The sequence below is a fragment of the Trematomus bernacchii genome, unplaced genomic scaffold, assembly GCF_902827165.1.
Source record: "Trematomus bernacchii unplaced genomic scaffold, fTreBer1.1, whole genome shotgun sequence".
In the NCBI taxonomy this organism is placed as follows: domain Eukaryota; kingdom Metazoa; phylum Chordata; class Actinopteri; order Perciformes; family Nototheniidae; genus Trematomus; species Trematomus bernacchii.
The window spans coordinates 3,931,628-3,957,479 of record NW_022987899.1 but is presented as its reverse complement, the minus strand read 5'-3'; the positions used below and the strand labels follow the sequence as shown (position 1 = coordinate 3,957,479).

Below are 25,852 nucleotides of genomic sequence, written 5' to 3'. Positions count from 1 at the left end.
CGTTGATTTGTTTGTCCTTCTCGGTTCATGCACTACGCATTTCAGTGGTTTTGTGTTAGAAAAGAAATGCAACCAATCAGATCTTGTTCTGGGTCTCTGGGTAGAATACCCTTCAACCAAGGTATTCTATATCCTTGATAGAATGCCCTGGCCGTTGCACTGAATGAGAGCGTACGTTTGGATTGACAGTTTGATCAACCAATCATATATTGATTTGTAGCCAATGGGCGTATTCTTTCAGAGTTTCCCTCGGTTCCAGGGTACTCTAGAAGGCCCAGTAGTTCCGGACCACACACTTTGAGAGGCACTGATCTAGATCAGTGCCTCTCAAGTTAAGTTTCATTTTCGATTGCATGATATAGCCCAGCGCAACACCTTCATCACACGTTGCCACTTGTTTGTACAGATGGAGCCTCTTATTTTGGACGCCAGCATACAGCTTCCTGCCTACTGCCAGCCAGTTACCTGCCTAAGACCTGCCAAAGACCAGTATCCAGGAATGTTAGGCCCTCCCACTATTCTCCAATTTCAGGGTTTAACCAGGAGATGGCGCTATATATTAAATAACTAAGACTTAGTTTTTCACAATAGAAAATGCAGATATTATATAAAAAACTAAAGTTAAAATCTTGTTTTTAATGCCCCAAGAGCAATAACATCTTGTCACAAGCTTTTTGGAAGAAAAAGACTGACCCAAGAGACCTGTAGTTGACTAATTACAGGCCTCAATAAAGTTCTGCCATTGGTTGTGAAAAACAACGGTGGACATAGTGGAAAGTGAAATTGACATTGTCGAATTTAATAAAAATACAAAATAATGTATCTGTATACGTGTTTTACTATGTGATCTGCACTTATCAAACATCTAATTAAAGAAAGGTAGCTGTACCTCTCAAACAACCTAAACTAGTTATAAATGTTTATTTTAAATAAAGTCTTTATGACTCGGAATATGAATAATATGGGCAGTTACAGTTTGTTTTCATCTGATTTCAAATAAACACTAAGAGTACAGATATGTCTACCCTTTCTTTTCAGAGTGTAATATCTGCATTTTCTCTTTTGGTTTGAATAGGAGAAGGGCAATGGTTATCGATGGTGCTTTTAATGCCTATTGTATACGAACTGTGTGATTTATATTGCTTTTCAAATGCATATAAGCCCCCCATTTACACTGCACTTCCCCGTCAAGAAAATGAATAGCACTTAGTTAGATCACTTTACAGATCAGGTTGGACCAGCCCTGTCGCTACTCTCTGCATTTCCTACTGCAGATAAAACTAAATAGGCCACCATTGGTAGCAGTTCTCATTATATACTTCTCAGTAACTGCTCCCCTTAAATTAAATGTATTCTGTAGAGAAATGTAAACGTTCACCATCCCCCACCCGCCTACTGTATGTTGCTTTTTGACATGTAAATGGATAACTACCCCCCTCTGAGTGAATACCTGTTGTACCTGTCCGGGGCTAAGCCCATAGGACGATGCTCTGATGTCATCACCCTCGCACATTGGTCATATGTTTACAAAAAACGATGTTAACACTTTCTCGTTCTTAATATATGCTATATTTAGGGTCGATATGTGTTGAATTTACTTTAAAATAGCAGATCACTGTGATTCACTTCTCCGCGGCTCCTCCGTGCAGAGAGGCCCCCCCCCGTTGACAATTCACGAGCGTCTAACTCTCTCCCCCCTCCCACCTTCTAACAGAACCCCCCCCCATATCAAATCCCAATTTATTCATATTCTGAGTCATAAAGACACACACACACACACACACACACACACACACGGATTTGGCCCACAGACCTAGAGAGTACCAAAATACAGTGAGTCCTAAACACAAGTAGTCAGGGTTCATTTATAACGCTTATTTTGATTTATTTTTCTCAAATGATGCTGTATGTTTCACTTTCTGAAAGCGTTAGAATCGCACATGAAAAATATTGAAAGCTGCCAGCTGCCCTCGGCCATGTCTTTGGCGGTGATCCAAGCTTCGGTACCACAGTGGATAAAGTTAGTAATACATTTATACTGATCAAATGTCAATACATTACATAAGTCTTATTCTCATTCATACTTAATTTATTTCTTCTTCTGTCAGTATGAACACAAAAAACTAACCGGTATTACATTTCATTCTAAAGTTTACGGTCTAAAAAGGTATTTAAAACAGATAATTTGTCGTTGCTTTTGGCATAAGCAGTCAGAGGAAACATAACGTTCTCAGTAAGATTCCTTGAAGAACTAGAGCACAAGAACCAAAGTAAGCTTTACTTTCAATGAACCTTCAATATAGACCTAACATGTGAAGAAACATACTTTATTTAAAATAAACATTTATAACTAGTTTAGGTTGTTTGAGAGGTAATTGAAATAGCTAAGGGTGATGATCTGCGAACACAAACTACAGACTGCTGGAGAAGAGATATCACAGGGGGGGGGTTGGGACACACACATTCCGATGGCCAATTCGTTTAAAACAAAGAGTAGGCTATACTCAACATAGTGGGGTGGGGGCTGGTGAACGGTATGGTCAATGTTTGTAAACACTGTGACATTTTGACTTTATTTGATCATTTCAGTTAAAAACTAACGTTCATATTTCATATTACTGTTTTGCCTGGCTGGACCTGTAATTTACAGGAAAGGAGTGCACGCTACTAAAGAGACACGCTACCATGGAAACCAAACAATGGTGTTGCTGTATTGAAGTCCGAGTGGAAACAGTCATATTTGGAGCGTTATGTTAGAATGAAACAGCGAGGTTGTGACTCACAAAAAAAAAGTGTTACTTCACTAACTGTAAGCTTGTCACTCAGAGTAACCTACAGTTAACTTAACTGTTGGAAAAGAAAGATCAGGGGGGGAGAGAGCTGTGATGGGCCATTAGGAGTGTACACACACAGCTGAGAGCTGCCGTTTCATTCTGGCCCCGGCTCCACGAGGACGAAAACTGGTTGAATCCGCATATTTCTCATGCGTATAGCCCTCTAAGCTCCACGACGCCGTAAGGGAAACGTAGAAACAGACCCCGCAAACGACAACGGGTCCAAAGGTGGATAGATCTGGGAACAGAGCGCTCTGGGGGGTCCAACGGGGCCGTGGAGTCGCCTATACGGTCATTCGTTTTCATAGCCCCGCCTCTCCCCGCCTCTCCCCCGCAGGGTTGCTATCGTGCTCCAGTCGCTACTGACCATGCTACAGTTCTTTGTGCAACATCTACAGGAGCTCCTCCTTGAATTCAGATTATTTATCTTTATCTCGATATGGACATAAACGCGAGTGAAGTCTAATCTGACAGGACGGAGACACGCAGCTCCTGCCGCTGTGATGCAGCGGGAGCAAAACACACAGTTCAAGTCAGATCATCACCCTTAGCTATTTTAATTACCTCTCAAACTACCTAAACTAGTTATAAATATGTTCATTTTTACTGTCGGGTCACTCATTACAGGATCAGCTGCTGCATGAGACAGACACTGACGCTGTGAGAAGAGAGGAAAAAGAGACAGGCTCTGTGTATTTGATGATTATATATCATTATATCGTCGTTATTCATTTGTTTTAAAGCTCAATAAATAACAATGAAGACCTTTGACCGGCACTTTTATAATTTTGTCCGGAAGATTTAAACTTTAACACACGCTGACCGGCGAAAAACTCTGCCCGGTTTTGTCGGCCCCCACCGCGGAGAATACACAGAAGTGCAGCCATGACAACCATTCTTCTTCGCTGCTTTTGTGGAGGAAGTTGCTGCTTTTGTGGAGGAAGTTACAGCGCCACGTACAGGTTCGGCATATGTACTGTAGCTTTTCCAGCGTTTGGATGTAAACGGAGCCGTCTCGTGGAGCTTGACACAATCCGGTGTATATTGCGTGGGGACGGAAGGTTTTTTGCGGTTGCATTTGCGTTTCTCCGATGCGTTTTGCCGTATTTGTCCTCGTGGAGCCGGGGCCTCTGACTGTTTAAAAAACGGTAACAACGGACTATTTTTCTTAGCGGATGCATGTAAATTTAAATCAATACATACAACTATTTTTTAAATCAATAAAAATATTTTCTAAATCCATAAAAGCATTTGAATTAATATTGGGAGTCATGTCGTTACTTTGTTGAGAATGTGGCCATGTAATAAGCGGGATAATTTGCAGCGACTTGGTCATTATGGGGAAAAATAACACCCAGGGATCAAGATCCCTCCGCGACGCGACGCGGAGGGATCAGTAATTTTTAGTGAATTACTGAGTTTAGGCACGTTAATAACATTTTAATGAAGTTGAATACAGTATATTCATATTTGTCAGTGATTTCATGTCAATTCGGCGAACATAAACGATTAAATTAGGATTAAAAATCGAGAGCCGGCTGCTGTTTTTTCGACTAAACAACATTATTTTGTTAAATAACAACATGGTGATGTTTTGTAAATGATTACATGTCTTATTTAGCACAGACTATGATCCTATCCGTGACATATGGATCTTAACAAAGATCCGCTATACATTAGTACCAGACATACTGTACAAGACTCCACACATGACTCCAGTGTGGAACCCCACTGCACCCCCTGGTGGATCAATGATCCATTGCAGCTGGCTTCACAATAATTAAATGTATTTATCACGGGGGCGGTATCAAGTCAGACTGGGGGCCGGCCGGCCATCACGGAACGTGCACGAACCGATCACGACCCTCGCATTTTAAACTGTCCAAAATAAGACGCTTCATCTGTACCATTTTCAGGCGATTTGTAATCTGTTCTAGAAAAACGATGTGTTTTTTTATATTTTAGGTGGTCCGTGAGTGTTTTTTTATTGGTTAAGTGGTCCTTGGTATGAAAAAGTTTGAGAAACACTGATCTAGATGAATCCGACGAAGCAATTCATATGCCGTTTTATTGTTTTTAACGTTGAAATGGCAAGTGGGGGGGTTAGGGTGTCTACAGAAGGTCCAGTTGTGATAGACACGGTTCGCCACTGTGTTACATAGTGATGTCACTATGTTACGGAAGTAAACAAAGGAGTCTAATGGAGGTGTTTTAGGGATGACATGGACAAGAACCTTTATAACCAACTACAGGAAACGGAAAACCTGAGAAAGCAAAATAGGGCCCCTTGAAGAAGCTGGGATGATTAACCACCAAATATAGGGATCTCCTGGGATGCATGAGAGCGTTACCTTGGCTTTAGTGAAGAGCGGTGAGCGGCAGGCCTCCTCCTCACTCAGAAACCCAGAGGACACGTACGCTGCTAAAACCCCTGTCAGCAGACTGAAGCAGCGCACCAGACACTCCGGAGGGGTCGCCTGAGACTGTGGGAGGAAGAATCAGAATAAATACATGTTTGCCACTTCAAGAATACACACACATCAACACAAACACTTCCTCTTACATCCGGAGAGAAGCAGTTGAGCAGGTTGTCCGCCACACAAAGCAAGGATTGCTCCAGCTTGTTCCTGAGGCCGGGGACGACGGCGAACTGTCCGTCAGTTTCAGACGTCTTCACTGATCCGTCGATCTCTTGCAGCGGTGAGGGCAGAGTGTTGAAGCTGAACTGCAGGTAAAGCCTCTCGATCTCTTCCAGGTTGTCTTTGCCGTTAGATGAGGTTTGTTCTTGAAAAAAGGCACTTTAAAAAAAATGAAAATGTAATTATTCTTCGCCCAAATTCAACATATGACACTTGGATTGTGTAACAAGGGGATGTTAAAAAGGTACATTTACCATCAGGTTAGTAAACACTCGTAACACTTTCCCTCACCTCTCTACCCCTTCAGCACCCAGCAGAAACTTCAGCCCAGTTCTGGTGTCCTTCAGGGTCAGGGAGACCAGGATGATCGCTATTAGATTGTAAGGGAAGTCTCTGCAAACAAGATTATAATAAAGTATATTTGTTACAGACCTTAATCTTAAATCAAAGACAAATAGATGTATCTCATGTTTGGAGCTTAGTTCCTGAGCATGCATAAGAATAAACAAGGAATCAAATAATCACATAAGAATAAAATAAGGATAAAAATAAGAATTCAATTATAATTAAATAAGAATAAAGTAAGAAATAAAATAAAAATAAAATAAATAAGAACAAATTAGAAATAGAAAAATACAATTCAATGAATAGCCAAATTAAAAGTGAGCCTTGTGTTGGCTCTTAAAAGTATGGTTTAACTAAATTGTTAAAACATGATTCAATTACAATTAAAAGGCCAATACAAGAATCAATCAATCAATCAATCAATCAATGTTTATTTATATAGCCCAATATCACAAATGTTACATTTGTCTCAGTGGACTTCACAGTTCACAAGAAGACCTGATTGAAAGCAAATCTAATAAACAGCTGGGCCCAAAACCATTAACGCAGCGTCCACACGGCAGCGTGCGTTGAAGCTTGCCAGTGGGCGTGTCTGAAACCCGACCAACAACCAATCACATGAATCTCCCGCCCCGGACACACAAGCACGCGGTTTGATTGGCTAGAGCTTGTACTGGCATATGATTTGATTGGCTGACGCTTCCGTCGAAGCTTCAAAAGTTGAACATTGCTCAACTTTTGAAGCGAGCAACGCGAGCAAAGCGAAGCGACGCGACCACAATGCAGTTCGGCAAAGCGTGACGTCACCCCATTCAAAGTGAATGGGCAGAAGCGTTGAAGCTTCAACACACGCCGCCGTGTGGACGGGCCGTAAGAGCTTTAAAAACAAATAAAGATAAATCTGGAATTAACAAGAAGAAGCAACACGGTGCACACCTGCATATGATGGGGTGAGGTCTGGAGCTCTCCTCCATCTCATCGCTCTGATCGCTCATCAGCAGCCAGGCGATGAGGGTCTCCTTCAGGTTCAGTGATCCTTCTGAGACCCCCACACAGTCCCAGCCCGAACTGGGGGTGATACTTTTTGGGGGCGAACACTTTAGCAGGGATTGGGCTAGACAGAGAGCAGCAGCGCTGTGGACACAAAGAGAAAAGGGCTACTAAAAGTGGGAGAGAAACTCCATCTGGAGGGAACAAAGGGGTTTTAGCCTTTGCAGACCATTTACATGCACCAAAACCTATATGACACACTACAGAAAGGGAAACCCTAAAATACATACAGGGCCACTTTAACACATGTAAAGCTTTAAGGACGGAGACTCACTGGGACGGTTTACATGCTGATCCAGAGAAGAGCTTCCAGAACTCTCTGTCCATGTTGATCAGCCCCCCGTGGACGATGGAGCTCAGCAGGTCCAGGCTGAGGGCATCTGTCTGGGGAGAGCTGACCCCTCTCAGGGCCAGGAGCCAGACCCGCCCCCACAGCCGGGACAGCTCCGCCCGGTGGACCTGGGCCCTCTCCGGGTGTCGGGCCTGGCAGCGGGCCGCCTCCCTCAGGCAGCGCAGCACGTACGGGCCCCTGTCTACTTTCCGCTGCTCCGACAGGAACTGAAGGAACACGGACAGCAGCGGGACCAGCTCCTGGGACGGCACCATGGACGGGTACTTAGAGGTGAGCACGGCTGTGATCTGCAGCCTGAGAGGAGAGGAGAGCGTTTCAAAAACTTTACAGGATCTTGAGTGGGTAGAATCAGAGAGACACCAGGCTGCTTTGTGTTTTTTTACTAAAAGATATCCTCCACAATAAAGGTTTGACCTCTAATAAAAACTCAACAACCTGCATTGTGTGTACTTATGACTGCACCATTATTTACCTACTTTTGACTTCTAAATTGACATGTATATATATGTAACATATCCATAATTACACATATGTGTATATACTGTATGTTGACAATTTAAATGTATACTGCAACTTTTCTTTATTTTTATTATTATTATTATTGTACTTGTGTACATTTATGTCTTTCCTATCCTGTGTTTCACCCTTGTTCCCGTTGCAGCTAAGACACCTGAATTACTTCCATACAGGAATCAATTAAGGTTTATCTTATCTAATCTTAAAATAAAATGACCATTACCATTTGTATATTAAATGTGTAGTTTTCAAACATACCTTCACAATAAAAAAAATAAGAATAAATTGTATTGTGATTTTCCTACCATGGTATGACATCAAAGTCACTGTTCTGCGGCTGCAGGTGGTCCCGGAGGACCACCCAGCCCAGCTCGATGCGGCGCCGCTTGCTGGCGGCTCCTTGGGTGGGACTGCTCATGTGGGAGGCTCTGAGGGAGGCCTGGGTCACCTCCAAGACGTGGGCGTCATTATCCTCACTGAACAGCTGCATACAGGAAACACAAGAAGGAAAGGCAGCATTTTAAATACTAATTATATTATAATTAACATCAAATTAATCATTGTGTTTTCCTGTTTCCTGGTCAGTGTTACCTGATGACAGATGTCCGCTGTGAGCTCAATGAGGTTGTCTTTGACGGCTATGTGTCGGGTCCCTGTGACGTACTTCCCCCTACTGCCTAAATGGCTGATCTCTCTGATTAAAGCCTCGTACAGGTTGAAGAGCAGACTGCGCCACCGGCTCCAGTCCTTAGCATGAGCTCCTGAAATATGAGAGAAGGGACAACTAGTTGGAGTTCCTATCATGCTTCTTGGGGTTTTTCCTTTCCTGGGTGTTATATATAGTTTGTTGTGCATGTAAATGGTCTGCAAAGGCTTAGATCCCATCATGTTTAGTGTCTGGGCTTATTATTAAGCTTCATATAGCTTATCAGGGGGTCCCATTTCAAATGTCTCCATTATGTTTTGTGATTTTACTTATATTTTTAAACTGTTCATAAAAAAATAAATCAAAAGGAAATGAAATGAAATGATTATTACTCAACAAGAAACCAAAATAGTTTTAAAGAAAAAGGAACTATCACCCCACCTGTATCCGGTGTCTTGGCTCCTTCGGGGTGGTGAACACAGATCTGCAGGTTGAAGAACTCCACGATCTCCTCTTTGAGAGCCGCGTTGGGCCTCATGTCCGCCCAAACATACAGGACCGACGGCAGGAGCTCCTCTCCCAGCTGACACACCCTCATCCGACAGTTCATGGCCGCACACCTCAAGAAGATGTTGAGAGCCGAGACGAGGTGCTCCAACACAGTCAAGTGTTTCTCCTGCCTGAGCAACAGGATGAGGAAAAAACAACGATTTTTAAGATAGCACTCAAACAGTGTTTATATATTCTGCTCATTTACAGGTTCACATTTCTATGCACCTCTTTTCACCCTCTGTCTGAAACCAGAGCCCAGTCTGCTCTGATTGGTAAACTGGCCGGCTCTGTTGTGATTGGTCAACTGCTTATAGATGTCCCGCCCCTTAGCCTATCACGTACAATGTGGGAACAGCCCCGAAATACATAAGAGGGCCTTTTTTAAATGGTAGTATAAATCTTTACCTGGCATTCATCAGTGCTTTGGAGAAGAAGCTGAACAGAGTGTGGTTGAATCCTTCAGTCTGCATGCAGCAGCCCTGCACCAGGGTGTGGATCACTCTGCTCACCAGGACACGGTTGATGGACTTGGATGAAGAGTTGAACAAATCACAATACAAGTCCAGAAGATCTAAGGATCACACATATAAACAAGGGTATTTAGTAAACTCATTAGGCCTACCTTGGTATTAATAATACTGTGTACTGGAAAACAACAAATAAGAGTAGTGGGAATGATATGCAAATAATATTTTGTATAAAATGTTTGGAATATATATGAATTTCCCACTCACTGTGCCACTGTTGAGGAGGGATGTCACACCAGTACTTGCGGACAGAGAGGATGTCCTTTACTAAGAGGCTGCTATAATCTTCTCCATAGGCTGAACAGGTGTATGAGTCGTGCAGGACGTCCATCACATGCTTCAGTATCTCACTGCACTTTAGACAAGGCCCGCCTGCAGAGACAGAGACACACGCTGTAACTGCAGTCACAAAAATGTGTTCAACTGCTATTCTGTTTACTACTCAGATGAATGAGTCAGGTGGAGTAACTTCTGAAATCTATTGCTGGATCTTACAAAACTCCACCCTTACGTTTGTTTGCATAACGAATGAAGTATTTGATCAAGCTGCACACTTCTGCCATCTTCTTCTTCTTCCGGATAGTCAGAATAGTTGCTGTGACGTTGGATTTGCTTGATTGCATGCTTTCTGTCTCCTTTTGGACATAACGCTGTAGAAATCTGGCATGGGGGAAAATACAGAGTATTAATAATAATGCAAAATAAAGCTTTATTTGTACAGCAGTTTTCATACATGGGATGCAGCTCAAAGTGCTTTAAAAATATGACAACATTCACTGATATAATTACAAGGAAGTAAAATTCGCAAGAGAAAACTAAAATAAATAATAAATCAATAATCTTAAGGTTCACAAGAGATAACATACTGAGTATAAGTAATACCCACATAAGACTAAATTAATTAATCCAATAAAAAAAAACTATAAATTGCAATAAAAAAACAATAAAATAGACTTTCAAATAGATTATTGTTTAACACATTTGAATAAATCACAAATTCTACACAGTTACTCTGTACTAAAGTGCAGAATGTTTACTTTCCATTGAAATCAATGGGCGCACTAAGGTTTCTGGAAGTCCGCTACATTTGATTTGTAAGTGATGAAAGGAAACAAAAGTGAAACTCAACAGGTGAGATGGAAACCAGTTAAGCCTGTTGTCTTGGCAGGCAAGTACAAAAGAAAATAACAGTTTTTGCAAGTGTGCATAACAATCACACAGAAGCAGGTATTACACTTTATTACTTTACATACATTTGGTTGCACATGCACCGAAAAAGCTACCTGAAAACAGCATCCCATGTGAGTTGCTTGGAGGCTTTAGCTTTGGATCCTGAGGCACGATCCAGCTCCTGCACAACATCTGGACTCCTCAGCAGCCGTCTGAAGCGCTCAGCTTCTTTCTGCAGGCATTAAGAGACAACTGTCAAAGTGTAGGAATGCTGGCAAATGCAAATATTTCTCATTTTATTGTTTGAATGTAGTTGACATGCAGGTGTGATTACCTTCCTCTCTGTTGCTTTGTCATTCTCCAACCCCCTGCAGCAAACCAGGAGGTCATGTAGAGCCAGACTCATTTTGCTTGGATGAGGGCACACCTTTCATCAAAGTACCCTGCCAAAGTACCCTGAGTAAAATGTTATACAGATTATGCATACAATACAATACAATGACATAGCCCTCTTCTCTTAAGCACTCCTGAGAAAGTATTCACATGAGAAATGGCAGTTTAACTTAACCTTAACACAGTATATCACCCTCTATTCTGCCTGGCCATGTAGACAAGCTTCTCTATCAACACAACATTGCCAGAGTAGCTTTAAATGTCATTACCAACCAAGCGTCCATTCAAACTGTTTACTGACCTCTTATAGATGCACTGTCTGGAGATACAGAGCAGCCACACATGCATGAGTTGATGTTAGCTGAAATGCTAAATTGCTGCTTGGTTAGCCTGCTGTTGTTATATTCCTGACAACTTTGCCATCTTGACATGCGTTTACGGACACGCGCACGCAGGCACACGCACTACAGCACGCAGGAAATTCCCGCCCCTGCATCAGCAGTGACGAAGCCACATCACTTCCTGGTCATGGCTGGAGCGAGTGAGTCCGGTAACTTTTGTGAAAACGTTAAAACAAACGTACTGTTTGATTAGGTGAAATGTTATTGAAGGTGATTAATAGCATGTGTGATTCTTGTTTGATTGATTACACTCATATTAAAGTAAATATAAGCATGTAGGGTGTAGTTGAGTTTCATGTTTCAAATTGGACTACAACTCCCAACATTGCAGTTGGCGGATTTATTTTTGAAGCTTCCGGGTTATACTTGAGTTCCCCGCCTTTTGAGAAAGCGACAGTCGTCTTCACAATAACACAAGGGACGGTTTATTGATTTGACGCGATTTAACGGATTAATGAGAGACTTTTCCTAAATATGGAGCTACACAGCTAACCGGTGACTGTTTGTATCAACCGACAGGCAGCCATGTTGCTACCGTCCGACGTCGCGAGGCTTGTTTTGGGTGAGTGTGGTGTGGCAGAGATGTAGCTGTAACTGTTAGCCTACAATGATACTGACCCATAGGTGGGAGAAGTACTCAGATCTCATACTTAAGTAATAGTAGAAGTACGAATACTCTGCTTCAAGTAAAAGTCCTGCATGCAAAAGGTAACTCAAGTAAAAGTACAAAAGCACTAGCATCAGAATATACTTATAGTACCACAAGTATTCATTATGCAGATTGTCCCATTTCAGAATAATATATATGATATGTTTTGATAATAATTATTGATGCATTAAAGTGTTGTTAAAGCTGGTAAAGGTGCAGCTAGTTTTAATTACTTTGTATTCTGCAGGGTAGCTTGTGTGAAGTAAGTAATGGTACAAAATAAATGTGGGGGGAGTACAAGTACACGATTTATCTCTGAATTGTAGTGGAGTCAAAGTACAAAGTAGCAATGCAAATATCTCTAAAATTGTGCTTCAAAACAGTACTTGAGTATATGTACTTCCTCTACAATTCAAATGTAAATATTGTTATTTTACTCCACTACGTTTGTGTATTAACGGTTACTTTGCAGATATAGATTACTAATAAACAATATGATCACCACTTAAATAGGATTTAAGTTACACCTGGATTAAATTCACATGCTAGCCAGCTGTAAATAAAGTAATTAAGTATATTTAGATGCCTATACTTTTACTGAAGTATTCCTACACTTGGTACTTCTACTTTTACTCAAGTATAAGATCTGACTACTTCTGCTGTTGACTGTTTGAGCTTTTTTAAACTGGATGTTGGTTAATGTCCGTCCTCCAGGCTACCTCCAAGAAGAGGGACTGTCCTCTACATCCCAATCTTTCATCCATGAGAGCCCAAACCTGAAGGAGTATGCAGAGCACTCCACAGAAGATGGGACTATTCCTGCTTGTGTGTTTGTAAGTCTGCTCCTTATGTCTCTGATTCGAACCTTTCACAAACTGTCAAATGCTAAATGTCATTCTGATAAAGGTGCATCTGTGATTCATGGTTTGTTTTTTCCTCCACCTCACAGTCTCTCTTTGGGAACGGCCTAACAATTATCCTAAACGAGTATGTCGCTACCAAGACAAAAGGTGAGCTATATTTGTATTAATTTACTCCTGAGCTCTGCCACCATTTACATATGTGTTTCATACAGTTATCTGTTCATTCTACATATCCACATACGTTGATATATTGTGATTTTAAAGGGTGTCTATTATCATCTGGCCGGGGACAACAGCTGGAAATTAGCCATGTTGGCTAAAGCTGCCCCATTTACTGTTTTTTGTGACAGTTGATCAATGGGGACTGTCCACAACACTATAAACAAATAAACTAAACACCTTTATTTTACTATCGAGTATAAAAGTCACATCACGTTTATCTTATTCTCTTTTATATGTAAATATTTGTCCATTATGTCTGTTTTTTTTGGGCTATTATATTTTTTGATTTCCTTTTATGTCTTAAGTATAGTAAGTTGAATTGTTAGAGCAGCTTGGGAATTACTATTTTCATTGCCAAAACTACACTTTAGCTGTTGTGCATATGACAATACATTTGAATCTTGTATCTAATGTGTCATGCTTGTGGTTTTTTTCAAAAGAGTCTGCTCATGAGGTGCCTGCCATGATGACGTCGTTATGGAAAAAGCTAGATTTTACACTCAACCAGATTAGGTAATGACCTTCAAAATCTTCCAAACACTGCAAATATTTTAAGTAAACTGACAACAATGTCAAATCTCAGTGTTTTCTGCTGTGTTGCACCTTCATCACTGATATTGTTTCATTATTATTCCTTACATTTTAAATAGGTCGTTGCAGAATTCACCCTCTATATCAGCAATTCAAAGAAGTAAGTCTCTTATTGGTTTTCGAGTTAATATGTTATTGTTTACGCCACTACAATCTTTGCGTTTTTGTTATGATTTCTACGTTTGCCTGAAAGATAGCTTCCATAATTAGAAGCTAATTGTGCGATTTTCTATCCACTATTAATATATATTATGATATATATATATATATTTTATTCTGTTAATGTTTACTGTTGTGAGGGGGACATTTCTTTGGATGAATAAGTGTCTTCCTTTCTTCCTTCCGTCCTTCTTCCCCATGGCTGTCAAACTATGATTCAAGATGAAATGCTGTATGAATTAGGTTTCAATTTCTCTGTTTGCCAGGTTTGCTCTATATTAATAAGCCTTTTTCTTCCTGCAGCACGTTCACGCGTCGGAGTGGCTAACATGGCCAGACAGCGGGTGTTGACCGTGACTTCAGCTGGTAGTAGTGTCCTCTGCTCATCAGTGTCTGAAGCCAGCTCCATCATCAGCCCCTCAAACCTCTCCCACAGCATGCTGGGCCACTCCACCCCCGTGAGGTACAGCACCGCACACACTCGACCAGCTGCCGGCAGTGGCACACACCAGCAGATCCAAGATGTCAGCCGCTTACTGAACAGCCCCAGTGAGTATCACAACACATGCAGTACTCCATGAATGTTTTGTTTGTTTTACAAGGAAGGTTGTGTTGTTTTGTTTTGTTTCACACATCTTGTAACTTTCCTCTTTATCAATCAATTGACAACAAGCATTCCCTTCTATTTAAAAAATGTCTTCACTGATTTAATACGGTAGCTGAAACTGACCATTTCATATTAGAGCTATTATCTTTGAACTACAGAAAGTTTCATAGTTAAAACCCATACATTTGTAACATTAGTTCCTTGTATTTTCGCATGTCTGCAAGGTGTCATTATTCACAAAAACGGTGCCTTTGTATGATGTGTCTATTACAGGGGATTCACCTATACAGATAGTTGTCTCAGATCACCGGCTAACCCAAGGCCCCATGTCTCCTGGACGACGGAAATGGTAACGATAACAATTATTGCTGTATTGAAGTTGAAGCCATCCCATTATGAAGAGAGCGTAGAAGAGGGACTGTGTTGTCCCACTGACCCAAATTGACTTGACAATGCTGCTCTCTTTTTTGCAAACGTACAAAAGAAGATGTTAATAGTAGCCCTTTTTATAAGAGTGCATAGTTGTCGCTATGTGCATGTTGAAAGACACTTCTTTATTGTTTTCTGTCGCCTTCAGGGACACCCCCAGGAAGAGAGGGGGGGCTCAGAGTGGCTCCAGTGCCCTGACTGTCAGTACTCCAAACGCCGAACCCCAAACTGAAGAGGCTGCAGATGAAAACTTTCCTGTAAGTAGATCTTTATGTAGGTGTGGAGATGTCATACTAACAAAGAGACTTCTCACTCGTGCAATAATATATGCCATCTTGTGCATGCTCAATTACTTAAATTGAGTTTTTAGGAAATATATGTGAAGAATTTAGTGAGTATTTTTAACATCATCTCTCTGTAAGCCTTCACAGCAAATCGTGATACAAAATGCCCGGGACAAGATATTGGGGGACAGGTCGTTACAAGAGAAGCTCGCTGAAAACATCAACAAAATCCTCGGAAAGTAAGTGTTGAGTTTCCAGCCTGCACCGCCTCACTGTGCTTGTATTATTTTCTTGTAACGGACCATTTATGATTCTGTCATTATCACTCAGGACATGACTGACAAAGACATGGCTGTTGCAAGTCTGTGGTCTAATATTGAGTGAAGTAGGGCTGCTCGATTATGGCAAAAATCATAATCTCGATTATTTGGGTCAATAATTGATATCACGATTATTAAAAACGATTATCCATTTACTTTGAAAACATCCATTTATAGAAAAAAAAAATTGAACAGTATGTTTTTAACAGTTGATTACCCTGAACTTTAAGTATAATTCAACTGAAAAACCAATAAAAAAATGTATCGTTTTATTTCGATTATGTTGTTTTCATAATCGTTGCAAGCCAAAATCGTAATTGCGATTAAAATACGATTAATTGAGCAGCCCTAGAGTGAAGACACTCAATATTAAATCTACATTTACACCCTTTAATATTTTATTTGGGCTTTTAGATGAAGACCGCACACAGTTCATAAATATAACTATTCTTCAGGCTAAAATACATATTTTTAAAACTCAATCAAGGAGTAATCTTAATTTAAAGTATTTGAAGAGTAGATTAAAAATACAATTTCTTTTGGAAAAGATATTGCCACAAAAAATCAAAGGGTGTCTCAACACGCCATGACATGGGAAATAATGAGCTCTAACGAAGAGTGGGATTAAAGGAAGAATAAATATGCTTGCCATGTTGTGTTTTTGGTGGTATTTGGTTGTCAACCTATTTTTGTTTGTGAAATGTTGAAGTGATCCTACTGTCTGTATCTTTATTTCTTCTGTTTCTTTTTTGTCTGAGGTGGGAATGTCATCTCCTAATATGTTATTGTTATGTCCTTGTTTGTGACTTTAGCCTGTACAAAGACATGGCTGTACTAATTTCTCCTCTGTTTCATCTCTCAGCGAGCCACCACCCCAAACTTCTAAGGCCCCTTCGAGTACAGTGGAGGTAGACCAGTCTATAGATGAAATCCTGGGATTACAGGTGCTGAAATAAATACTATAAATACTCGTATCATAAGACTCAAATGTATGTATTTTTCCTCATAAACATTGATAGTGATCAACCCATTAGCCTGTGCTTATTGTCCTGTGTGTTGATACATTATTCACATGTGTTCACGTACAGGGGGAGATCCACATGAGTGACGATGCCATCCATGACATTTTGGAGCAAACGGAGTCGGACCCAGCCTTCCACGCCCTCTTTGAGCTCTTCGATTACAGTAACTATGGCCTACATGGCATTTACTCCCTTTTTAATTGTGAAAAAGGCAAAACCAACTTTTTTTTTATAATGTTTTTTTTTTTGCAGATAAAACCAGATTCGCTGCTGGTGATCAAGGGGACGGAGATATTAGCAGTAATCCAGGAGACAGCAATGCTGCTGGACCTTCATCTACCGTCGGACTGCTTCTAAGTGATGATCCAGGTATTTTCAGAATCTAATACAATAGTAGGCTCTCAGAAGATTTCTGTCGGCCTCAGGTCAAGACAGGTTTCTTGATATATTTCTATATACAAGTTATTGGAATGATATATATATATTAGGTATTAGATACATACTACTTCAAACATTCATCTGCTACTCAGTAGTATGTATCTAATACCTAATATATATATATCATTCCAATAACTTGTATATAGACTCGTACTGCACTATTCCACATCATCACTTTATTTTATTTTATAACTATTATTCTTTTTGTATTGCTCTTGCTCTTATTGTTATTATATTATTATGTTGCATTGTTGGAGAAGCCTGTGACATAAGATTTTCAACTACATAATTACTCTGTAGCTATGTCAGATTGACAATAAAGAACCTTGAACCTTGAACCTTGAACTTGAACCTTGATTCAACAGTTTAGAACGGATCTTCGTGTTCATTAAAATCTCACTGTCACTGTTAGATTTATGATTTTCGTGCAAATTCAGATGGACGGAAGCTTCTCAAGAATTGTCATTATCAAAGGAGACTACTCTTTACACCAGGGCTGTCAAACTCAAGGCCCGGGGGCCAAATCCGGCCAGCGGCTTCATTTTATGTGGCCCGCAAGAGCTTGCAAAGAATATAATACGTTTATTATACAGTTGAATGCCGCTTTACAGAAGCACGTTGCCAATAAACTACATGTCCCACAATGCATCTCGTTTTGGGACATGAGCACTGAAGAGACTTGCTATTATTTGCCCCAGACTTCTGCTTTCAGACGTAGTTAATTATGAAGTTATTACCCTATCCGATAATAATCCAATGCAGAGGCAATATTGTAATATAATACATTATTTTATATATATTATATATTTATATAGTCTTAAAGTTACAACCGACCCTTTGAGTGCAACCATAATGCTAATGTAGCCCGCGATGAAATTGAGTTTGACACCCCTGCTTTACACAGAGAATATGGTTTTGTGTCAAATGCTAATTGATAATGTTGATTTTTTTGACATAAAATAAAAATGGCTATACCCATAATGAAGACGGAGTTGCAATGAAACATCAAATACTTGTTGTTTTATTTGTTGTTTTATTTTTTCAGACACTGCACTAAGAGATGCTAATGCTTCAGATTCAGCGACCGTGAAGACGAGAATTGGACCGGAGCGTAAGACCAGGAAGTCTTCCGCCCCCACCTTGTTAAAGAAGGTCCTTGGACCCAGCGGTAGAACATCCAGGATTGAAAACAGCTCAGCCAGACTGTTGGTGAGCCACGGGGGCCATGCAGGGGACTCGAACAGAAAACCTTTCCAGAACACTGTCTTTGGAACGCCAATGGATATCGATGAAGCGTTGCATACACCTCCCCCTCCGTCAGACATTATGGACACTGCAATTGCAACTGTATCAACCATTCTTCCTTCTGCTGCTTTTGCATCAGCCCTGCCGGAAGCAACTGCTAACAGAAACCAGGAGCACAAACACGCTGAAGGGTCTATAGTGCAACCTGCTATAGCTCCTAATGGATTTTTGTTTCCTTTACAAGTGGAACTGAACAACACTCCAACGTCAAATGCTGACCTACCTCATACGTCACTCTCAAGCGGTGTTAAAGACTACTCTTGTACATCTTCTTCCAGCGGTGTCACGGTAACAACATCCACATCTCATTCTACCTCTGCAGCACTTACAGCTGCACTCCCCTCCCTCCTACCTGTCATACCCACCTCCTCCTGTACCCCAGTTGGTTTTGCTCTTAATCCTCCATCCACCCCAAGCAAGGCTGCAGCGGATACCAGTAACATAGTGTCTCTGGAGATCATCATCAGCGATAACCAGGATGAGGATTCTTCAAAGGGAACGGCCACCAATCAGGCACTTCCTAGCATTTCTGGGAACATAATACCCACCATCTATCTCTCCTCCCCAGTGAAGTCCTTGAGGTGTCCTGGCACACCGAGGGCCGCGTTGGATGAGGCTGCTCTGGCGGTTTGTGGCTTACAAAACTCTGAGGCTCATGGAAGTCCTCCGGGCTGTAAGGCTGTCGTTGTATCTCCATTAAGAGGGACGTCACTGGCTCAGCCAAATTATATATTTCAACTCCCGCTGGATGCAGCTAACCCCGCGCTGCAAGGAGCCGCCACCAGCTACTTCATTTTGACTGAAGCCCCAACGGCAGGTTCTCCAAACAGACCGGAGCTGCTGCCGGCTGGGGCCTCGTTGGGACAGCCTTTGCCCAATAACCCGTTCGGGGTGACCATACCAACGAGATCTCGAGGCTTCTCAACAGGTAAGAGATAGGGCTGCACGATTTGGGGAAATAATCTAATTGCGATTTTTCTGACAGATATTGCGATTGCGATATTTGTTTTTAAGCGACCCAACGGAAGTTTATTGTAAAATGCGGCCATATCTCCGGCTAGGAAGGTCGTATCAACGTGCTCCCGTCTCTAGCACCCCCGCAGCCCGAGCTACGAGTGAAAGAACCAAACTTACATGAAACTTCCGTTGGGTTGCTTTAAAGTCAAGCTTCAGTTTAAGATTCACCCTGTAATAGATGTAACACATGTGATGGAGCATTACTAACCTGACTCAGGTGGTTTGTTTCACAAAACCATCTAGGAAAGCTCCATTGGAAGCCATTTGGAAAAGGGCAGGCACTTTCAAAAATACTTGGCAGGTGATTGGATCAATCTGTCTATCACCTTCTATCATGGGCCACTTCTGATTGGTTAACAATGGCTGGTACATGTGGAGCACAGCACTTCTGATTGGTGTGGATGACTGACACAAGAAAAAATTAATAAATTCAAAGCGATTTGATAATTGCATCATTTCAAATTTCGATTTAAAATAGATTAATCGTTCAGCCCCTAGTACTGGTTCATTTCAATAGACAACAATTATTCTCCCAATCTGTTATCATTATCTGCCTTTGATTTGATTTTTGTTGCAGCTTTTGAAATTAAGTTTGTACGTTTTTCTTTTTTTATTTTCCTCACTTCCTTGGGATGTGAGCTGTAGGGAGTTTTGGTTAAGGAAGTGTTACTTTTGTTATTTCTAATGGTAGGAGTGCTGCTTAACCCTGTTTGAATCTGTTCTTTCGTGCAGTGCCAACACTCATCCTGCCATCACCGGCTAAGCCCATGATACTTCCTGTTTCAGTCATGGGGCCAAACTCTCTGGGGACGGTCCAGGTGGTTTCAAATCAGGTAAAATCATTTGATCTGCCATTAATACATTAGTAGTCATAAGGTATTTCCTTAACGGCTAACTTCACAAAGACAATAAGCATAAAAGTTGGTTTTCTTTCAATCTAGGATGTTTTAATTGTGTAGTATGTGGTTTAATGAACAGCTGTATTAAGGGTTGTATACTTTAAGCAATATCCAGAACAATAAATGTTTTAACATTGTTTTATTCACAGCTTGTTGCCATTCAGAGCCCAGTGCCAGTACAGCAGGCAGAAAAGCACAGTTCTCCCACAGTGGCACTCAAACAGTCTATACCTGCAGGTGAGTTGTAAAATAATATTGAGAATCTTTGATTGATTGATTGATTGAAAAGTTTATTAACAGCTTGTATATTGGGTACAGTACAGTACAGCTCAAAACATACAATTGTTAAGGGGATGCAGACCAGAGAAAGACTTTCGTCTTGTTTACATCAGGGTCCCCCATTTCCAATTCATCATATCATTTAAGACATATAAGACATATTTGACATACAGATGGCTTATTTACAATTTACATACAGGTGGTTTTTTACATACAGATGGCTTATTTACAATTTTCATTTTAGATTTCGTTCTAATACATCCTAACCGGACATTTAAGACATACCAAGTCTACAGATATACAGTTAGTAACAGAGTCTAAAATGCGAGTATATACATAGATGGGGGGGGGGGAAGCTGTCCATTGTACGCTAGCTATTGGCAATATTATGGTGAAAAAAATTCTTAATTTACGTTACCAAATGATGTCCTCAGTGTTATAATGTTTGAATGTCACTGCCTTACTTCTCTGCCCTTTTTTCTCTGAATTCCAGGCACTGGAAACCTGGTTAGTACGTCGGTTCCACCTGTTTTGGCTTTAAGCACAGTCCAGCAGGAGGCTGCGAAGGCTTCTACACACAGGAGGATTTTATGTTTCGACTCTTCTGCAGAAGCTCAACAACAAACTGCCAAAACAACAAGGTCCAGCAAACTTCCACCTAAAAACACAACTCCATCAGGATCTGTGAAGCAGCGTGAGAAAGATAACACGCAGTCAGTGACTCGAACAAAACCTTCCATCTTAAGTGGGAACAAGCCCAAGAGGAGGATAGAGACGGTCAGATGCTCAGCAGATCCCCAGACCGCTGAGGCCTTCATGAAGGGGGCGGAGAAGCCCATACCGCCACAACAGAAAGACCCTCCCAAAAAGATCTCCCGCAAACAAGATCACAGCGTCCAAAACCAAGAGACGCAGAGTGCCAGTACCAGCATGGTCGAGGCCTCACAGACTGAGAAAAGCTCCGAATCAGCAAGGAGTTCAAAGAACAGGAAGCACAGTCATGATAAGGAGGGTGATGGAGCAAAAGCTAAGGAATCTCGTACTTCTAGGTCATCGTCAGGAACTAGAAAAGAGAAGGAGGACAGCAGCAGGAAAGAGCCAACAGAAAAGGCTTCTGGTAAAGCACGGGAGGGGCGTTCAGAGAAGAAGACTCCCTCCCAGGAAATTCCAAATGTCACCGCTAACAAAGAGAATGAAATGAAGGGAAGCGTGAAAGAGCAGCCATCATCCTCGACGTTAAGGGACCCTCCAGCTGTCCCCCAGCAGGCATCTCAACCTCAATCCAAGGCTTCGAAGGCCCCCTCAAAGACCAGCTCTCTGGCCAAACAGGCGGCTGAGATGCTGCAGGACATCCAGGGGCTCAACTCTCCCTCCACCCCTGGTAAAAGGCCTGGAGCAGTTAGTACAGAACTCCCCCGGACCCCAGGCCATACCCAGGAGGAGTCAGCTGATCGTCCCTGGACTCCCTCCCGACTGAGGAAAGGTAGAGACGGAGAGGGCACTCCCAAGCATCTTCTGCCTCCCAACACCCCCGATGTCCCCACCTGCAGCCCGGCCAGTGAGGCTGGCAGCGAGAACAGCATCAACATGGCCGCCCACACACTCATGATCCTCTCGCGTGCCGCCATCGCCAGGACCGGCACTCCACTGAAGGACAGTCTGCGTCAGGAGGAAGTGGGAGAACATTCACCCACCAGCTCAAAGATCTCTAAAAAACGAAAACTGTCTTCTCCCACATCCAGCCCGCAGGCGAAGAAAGAGACGAAACAGTCTCCAAGCAAAACGACTGAGCGAGTGAGTACAACACCAGGATCGGATTTAAAATGTTTTATGGTGTTTTAAACGTTCCCTGTTGTCTGTTCTAGACACGTTCTGCTTCATCAGTGTTCTGTTCTCCGATATAGTTAGATATAGAACTGTAAATCACAAACATTTTCATTATTTTTCGATGAATGGGTTGGTCTTATAATTGTCAGGAAACAGTGGAACGTTTTTTACTTTGTAAAGCTCAAAGGGGATGTTGCCTATTTACTCTTAACTTTAAAGGTATTCCCTGAAATGAGACAAAGGCAAGATGCATGTCCTGTCATTTAAACAGCTGCAATAAAGGATTTTTTTAATATTTTGGATCGAAAATAACAATTCAATCTTTGCAAACAAGAAATCATTCATCAAAATCGACTAATTTTTCACGCACTTCCCTTTCTATCAATCCACCAATCCACTGTTTCTTCCAACTACTCATGTTGGATAAGCACCTCATGCAACCCCACTTCAATCTATCTCTTAAAAGGGCCCTGTTATACTTTTTGGGGTTTTCCCTTTTCCTGTAGTGATCCCTCCAGAGGTCATTTCTGAAAGTTGAGCTTGGTCTTTATTATGGATGCTCCGATTGATCGATATCGGCCGATATTCACTCTCTGCCGATCGATCGGTGCTCTCTATAAAGGCCGATCTTGAGAGCCGATCGTGAGAGCCGATCGTGAGAGCCGATCGTGAGAGCCGATCACATGACGTAAAATACATGACACTTTTCTCTGTGCGCGGCAAAACAAGCTCGCCAAAATGGCTTCACCAGTCTGGCAGTATTTTAAAGTGTCCGAATATGACAATAAAATAGCGGTATGCAACGTGTGTGTGAAGCAGAAATCCTGCAGCTCCACCCGCTGTGACGGACCGGTGAGCGGAGCAAAACACACTAAGAGTTAGACCTAACACACTTAGCTATTTTATCTACCTCTGGAACAAGCTAAACTAGTTATACATATATTTATTCTTCACTGTCGGGTCACTCATTACTGGATCAGTGAGCTGCAGGAGATACTGACAGGCTGTCAGGAGAGGGAGAGAGAGAGGCTTCCGCTCATTTCTCCCGTGTTATTATCCAAAGTGAATGTAAACTTGAACTTGTTGTTTGTGGAAGCGCCAGTGAATGAGCCCCATTAACTGAGTTGTAAACATCACTTTAAATGGAAGATCCCCATAGCCCCCACCCACTCGATCGGATCGGCGATCGGTATTGGCCGATACTGATTCCGGCGATCGGCCCCAGAATTGGCGATCGTAGCATCCCTAGTCTTTAAACTTAAACCTGAACCAGTCTGAGTGTCCTCAAATGACATAGGATACAGTGCACTGGAAGCTCTGTAGGTGTGAGTGTGTGTCTACATGTGTTGGTCCTGTTATAGACTGGCAGTCTGCCCGGGGTGACCCTGAACAGGATACCAAGTTCACAGAGTGGTGGATGGACTTAGGCAGTGTAACAATGTCTGCCATTCAAGACAAACTAAGAATATCCCAGTTGTCTGTCTAATTTCATTCCTCCACAACTTCACCCGAACCATTTGGTTTTGGTACTTTTGATGATTGCATACCTCATTGATGCAAGAATGGGAACTTTAATAATAATAAAGCTTTATTTGTATGGCACTTTTCATAAAGAGGAAAATAGGAAATATATCCTCAGGAGACATCCTAGAGCAGGGGTGTGAAACTCAATTTCATCGCGGGCCACATTAGCATTATGGTTGCACTCAAAGGGTCGGTTGTAACTTTAAGACTATATAAATATATAATATATATAAAATAATGTATTATATTACAATATTGCCTCTGCATTGGATTATTATCGGATAGGGTAATAACTTCATAATTAACTACGTCTGAAAGCAGAAGTCTGGGGCAAATAATAGCAAGTCTCTTCAGTGCTCATGTCCCAAAACGAGATGCATTGTGGGACATGTAGTTTATTGGCAACGTGCTTCTGTAAAGCGGCATGTAACCGTATAATAAACTTATTATATTCTTTGCAAGCTCTTGCGGGCCACATAAAATGAAGCCGCGGTCCGGATTTGGCCCCCGGGCCTTGAGTTTGACACCCCTGTCCTAGAGGGACGCTAATTAAAAAAGCTGTCATTTTTGAAATGTCTCCCGAGGTTTTTTTCCATGTGATTCTGACTTTGTTTTTTAATCTGCAGGAAAAGAAGAAACTTGTAGATTGTTTCCCCCCCTGACCTGGATGTGGACAAGTTCCTGTCTTCACTTCACTATGACGAATGATAGAGGACTCCCCCATCACGACCTGCTTGGGTTACTCCTGGAATAGACGAGCCATCTGCTAAACCCGTGCCTATAGTTCATTAGTAACCTTACCCGTGACCTTATAAGCTGTAATGTCTACTTCAGCCAATGGGGGACTTTGATTCTGGGTTACTAGTTTCCGGTGCGGATGATCTGCATTCAATCCTGTTAGATGGAAAGGAGTGCAACCATGTCGCTTTGCTGTGTGTTTTTCATATCATGACGTCCACTTCTGTTTAAGTTATCATTGTTTTGTGCTAACACACACATTTGTTTTGGGACTTAAAGGTTGATGTTGATATGAGGGTGAACCAAAGCATCTAGTTGGTCAATATTTGACTCTTCTTTTGATAAATCCAGCTAACACTGACTCATTTGTTGGTATAAATATATTTTTGGATATGTCTCTAGTTATTATAATAACACAGAATTAAGAGCTTTAATTTTTTTTATGTTCAGAAAAGTCCATTTAACTTAACAAAAACCAATGTGAAGATTAGGTATATGGCATACATGTGTGTAAATACATTATATATATGTTGGTCTTTATTGTTGGTAGAGTCTGACAGCCAAAATGCATACTCGGCCTTCATTCAATGTCGTAATAAAACAAAGAAACAGTCCTGTGGGTTTTTCTTCAGCTTACACGGATTTTCTTTCATCCAGGAAAGTGCACGGCTTATATGTTGTGTGTGTGACTCGATAAATTGAATGTGTGTTGCTCATTGTGAATGAGAATGACCTACATACATCCTTTAGAAATGTAATCCTATCAATTTAATTGTTTCTATATTCCATATATTTAACATTTGTTGTTTCATTATATATGAAGTTAAAAAACCTTGCTTAGAGAAAACCATTAACTGATAAAACAGCCACACCGACTCTACGAATAAAATAATGCATTCAATATTATATAAACTTTCTAAAGATGAAACTTGTTTAAATAGAATGTTTTGTTCCTTCCTTCTAATACTTTCTTTGTAGGATTTTTTTAAAGAAAAATATTTTAAAAAGGAGGCAATATAAAAATAAACGAGAAATAAAATAATACATCAAATACATTGAAATGATTCACATTTGAAATAAACCTTCTGAAAAAATGTAATTTGTTTAATTTAAATAAATATTTACTTTCTTTCTAATACTTTTTCTCTTAAGTTATAAGGAATTGATTTATGGCTAGTGCCATCATCCGTTTTGAGATATTGCTTCATGTCTCAAGGTGATATTAACACACATTGCGAGTGTTGCAATCCTCTC

General features: G+C 41.2%; 2 protein-coding genes across 2 annotated transcripts in view; one reads left to right on the top strand and one right to left on the bottom strand.

Moving 5' to 3' along the window:
- atm (ATM serine/threonine kinase) overlaps positions 1 to 11,452 on the bottom strand; it is a 41,507-nt gene extending 30,055 nt beyond the window's left edge. Inside the window, 14 exon segments of the mRNA XM_034114659.1 lie at positions 5,186 to 5,317; positions 5,398 to 5,632; positions 5,765 to 5,866; positions 6,755 to 6,952; positions 7,143 to 7,514; positions 8,042 to 8,220; positions 8,328 to 8,497; positions 8,824 to 9,062; positions 9,340 to 9,505; positions 9,669 to 9,833; positions 9,973 to 10,121; positions 10,745 to 10,863; positions 10,966 to 11,074; positions 11,326 to 11,452. Coding sequence (XP_033970550.1) covers positions 5,186 to 5,317; positions 5,398 to 5,632; positions 5,765 to 5,866; positions 6,755 to 6,952; positions 7,143 to 7,514; positions 8,042 to 8,220; positions 8,328 to 8,497; positions 8,824 to 9,062; positions 9,340 to 9,505; positions 9,669 to 9,833; positions 9,973 to 10,121; positions 10,745 to 10,863; positions 10,966 to 11,037 — 2,298 coding nt within the window. The 5' untranslated portion in view covers positions 11,038 to 11,074; positions 11,326 to 11,452.
- A 369-nt stretch (positions 11,453 to 11,821) lies between these two features.
- npat (nuclear protein, ataxia-telangiectasia locus) lies at positions 11,822 to 25,211 on the top strand. Its single transcript, XM_034114658.1, has 17 exons — positions 11,822 to 11,987; positions 12,789 to 12,907; positions 13,024 to 13,084; positions 13,600 to 13,672; positions 13,810 to 13,850; positions 14,213 to 14,458; positions 14,790 to 14,865; positions 15,094 to 15,202; positions 15,368 to 15,468; positions 16,412 to 16,493; positions 16,638 to 16,734; positions 16,824 to 16,940; positions 18,055 to 19,242; positions 20,064 to 20,164; positions 20,380 to 20,467; positions 21,003 to 22,303; positions 24,487 to 25,211. Exons 1-17 carry the CDS (start codon positions 11,951 to 11,953, stop codon positions 24,520 to 24,522), a joined length of 3,873 nt encoding a protein of 1,290 aa, XP_033970549.1. The 5' UTR covers positions 11,822 to 11,950; the 3' UTR covers positions 24,523 to 25,211.
- Positions 25,212 to 25,852: the final 641 nt, after the last annotated feature.

Bases quoted from the DNA above. Each gene is read 5' to 3' on its own strand.
- npat (XM_034114658.1), top strand. From the start codon at position 11,951: ATGTTGCTACCGTCCGACGTCGCGAGGCTTGTTTTGG. The intron at 13,085-13,599 runs GTGAGCTATATT...TTTTTTCAAAAG, and splicing joins TGTCGCTACCAAGACAAAAG to AGTCTGCTCATGAGGTGCCT. The intron at 16,941-18,054 runs GTATTTTCAGAA...TTATTTTTTCAG, and splicing joins GCTTCTAAGTGATGATCCAG to ACACTGCACTAAGAGATGCT.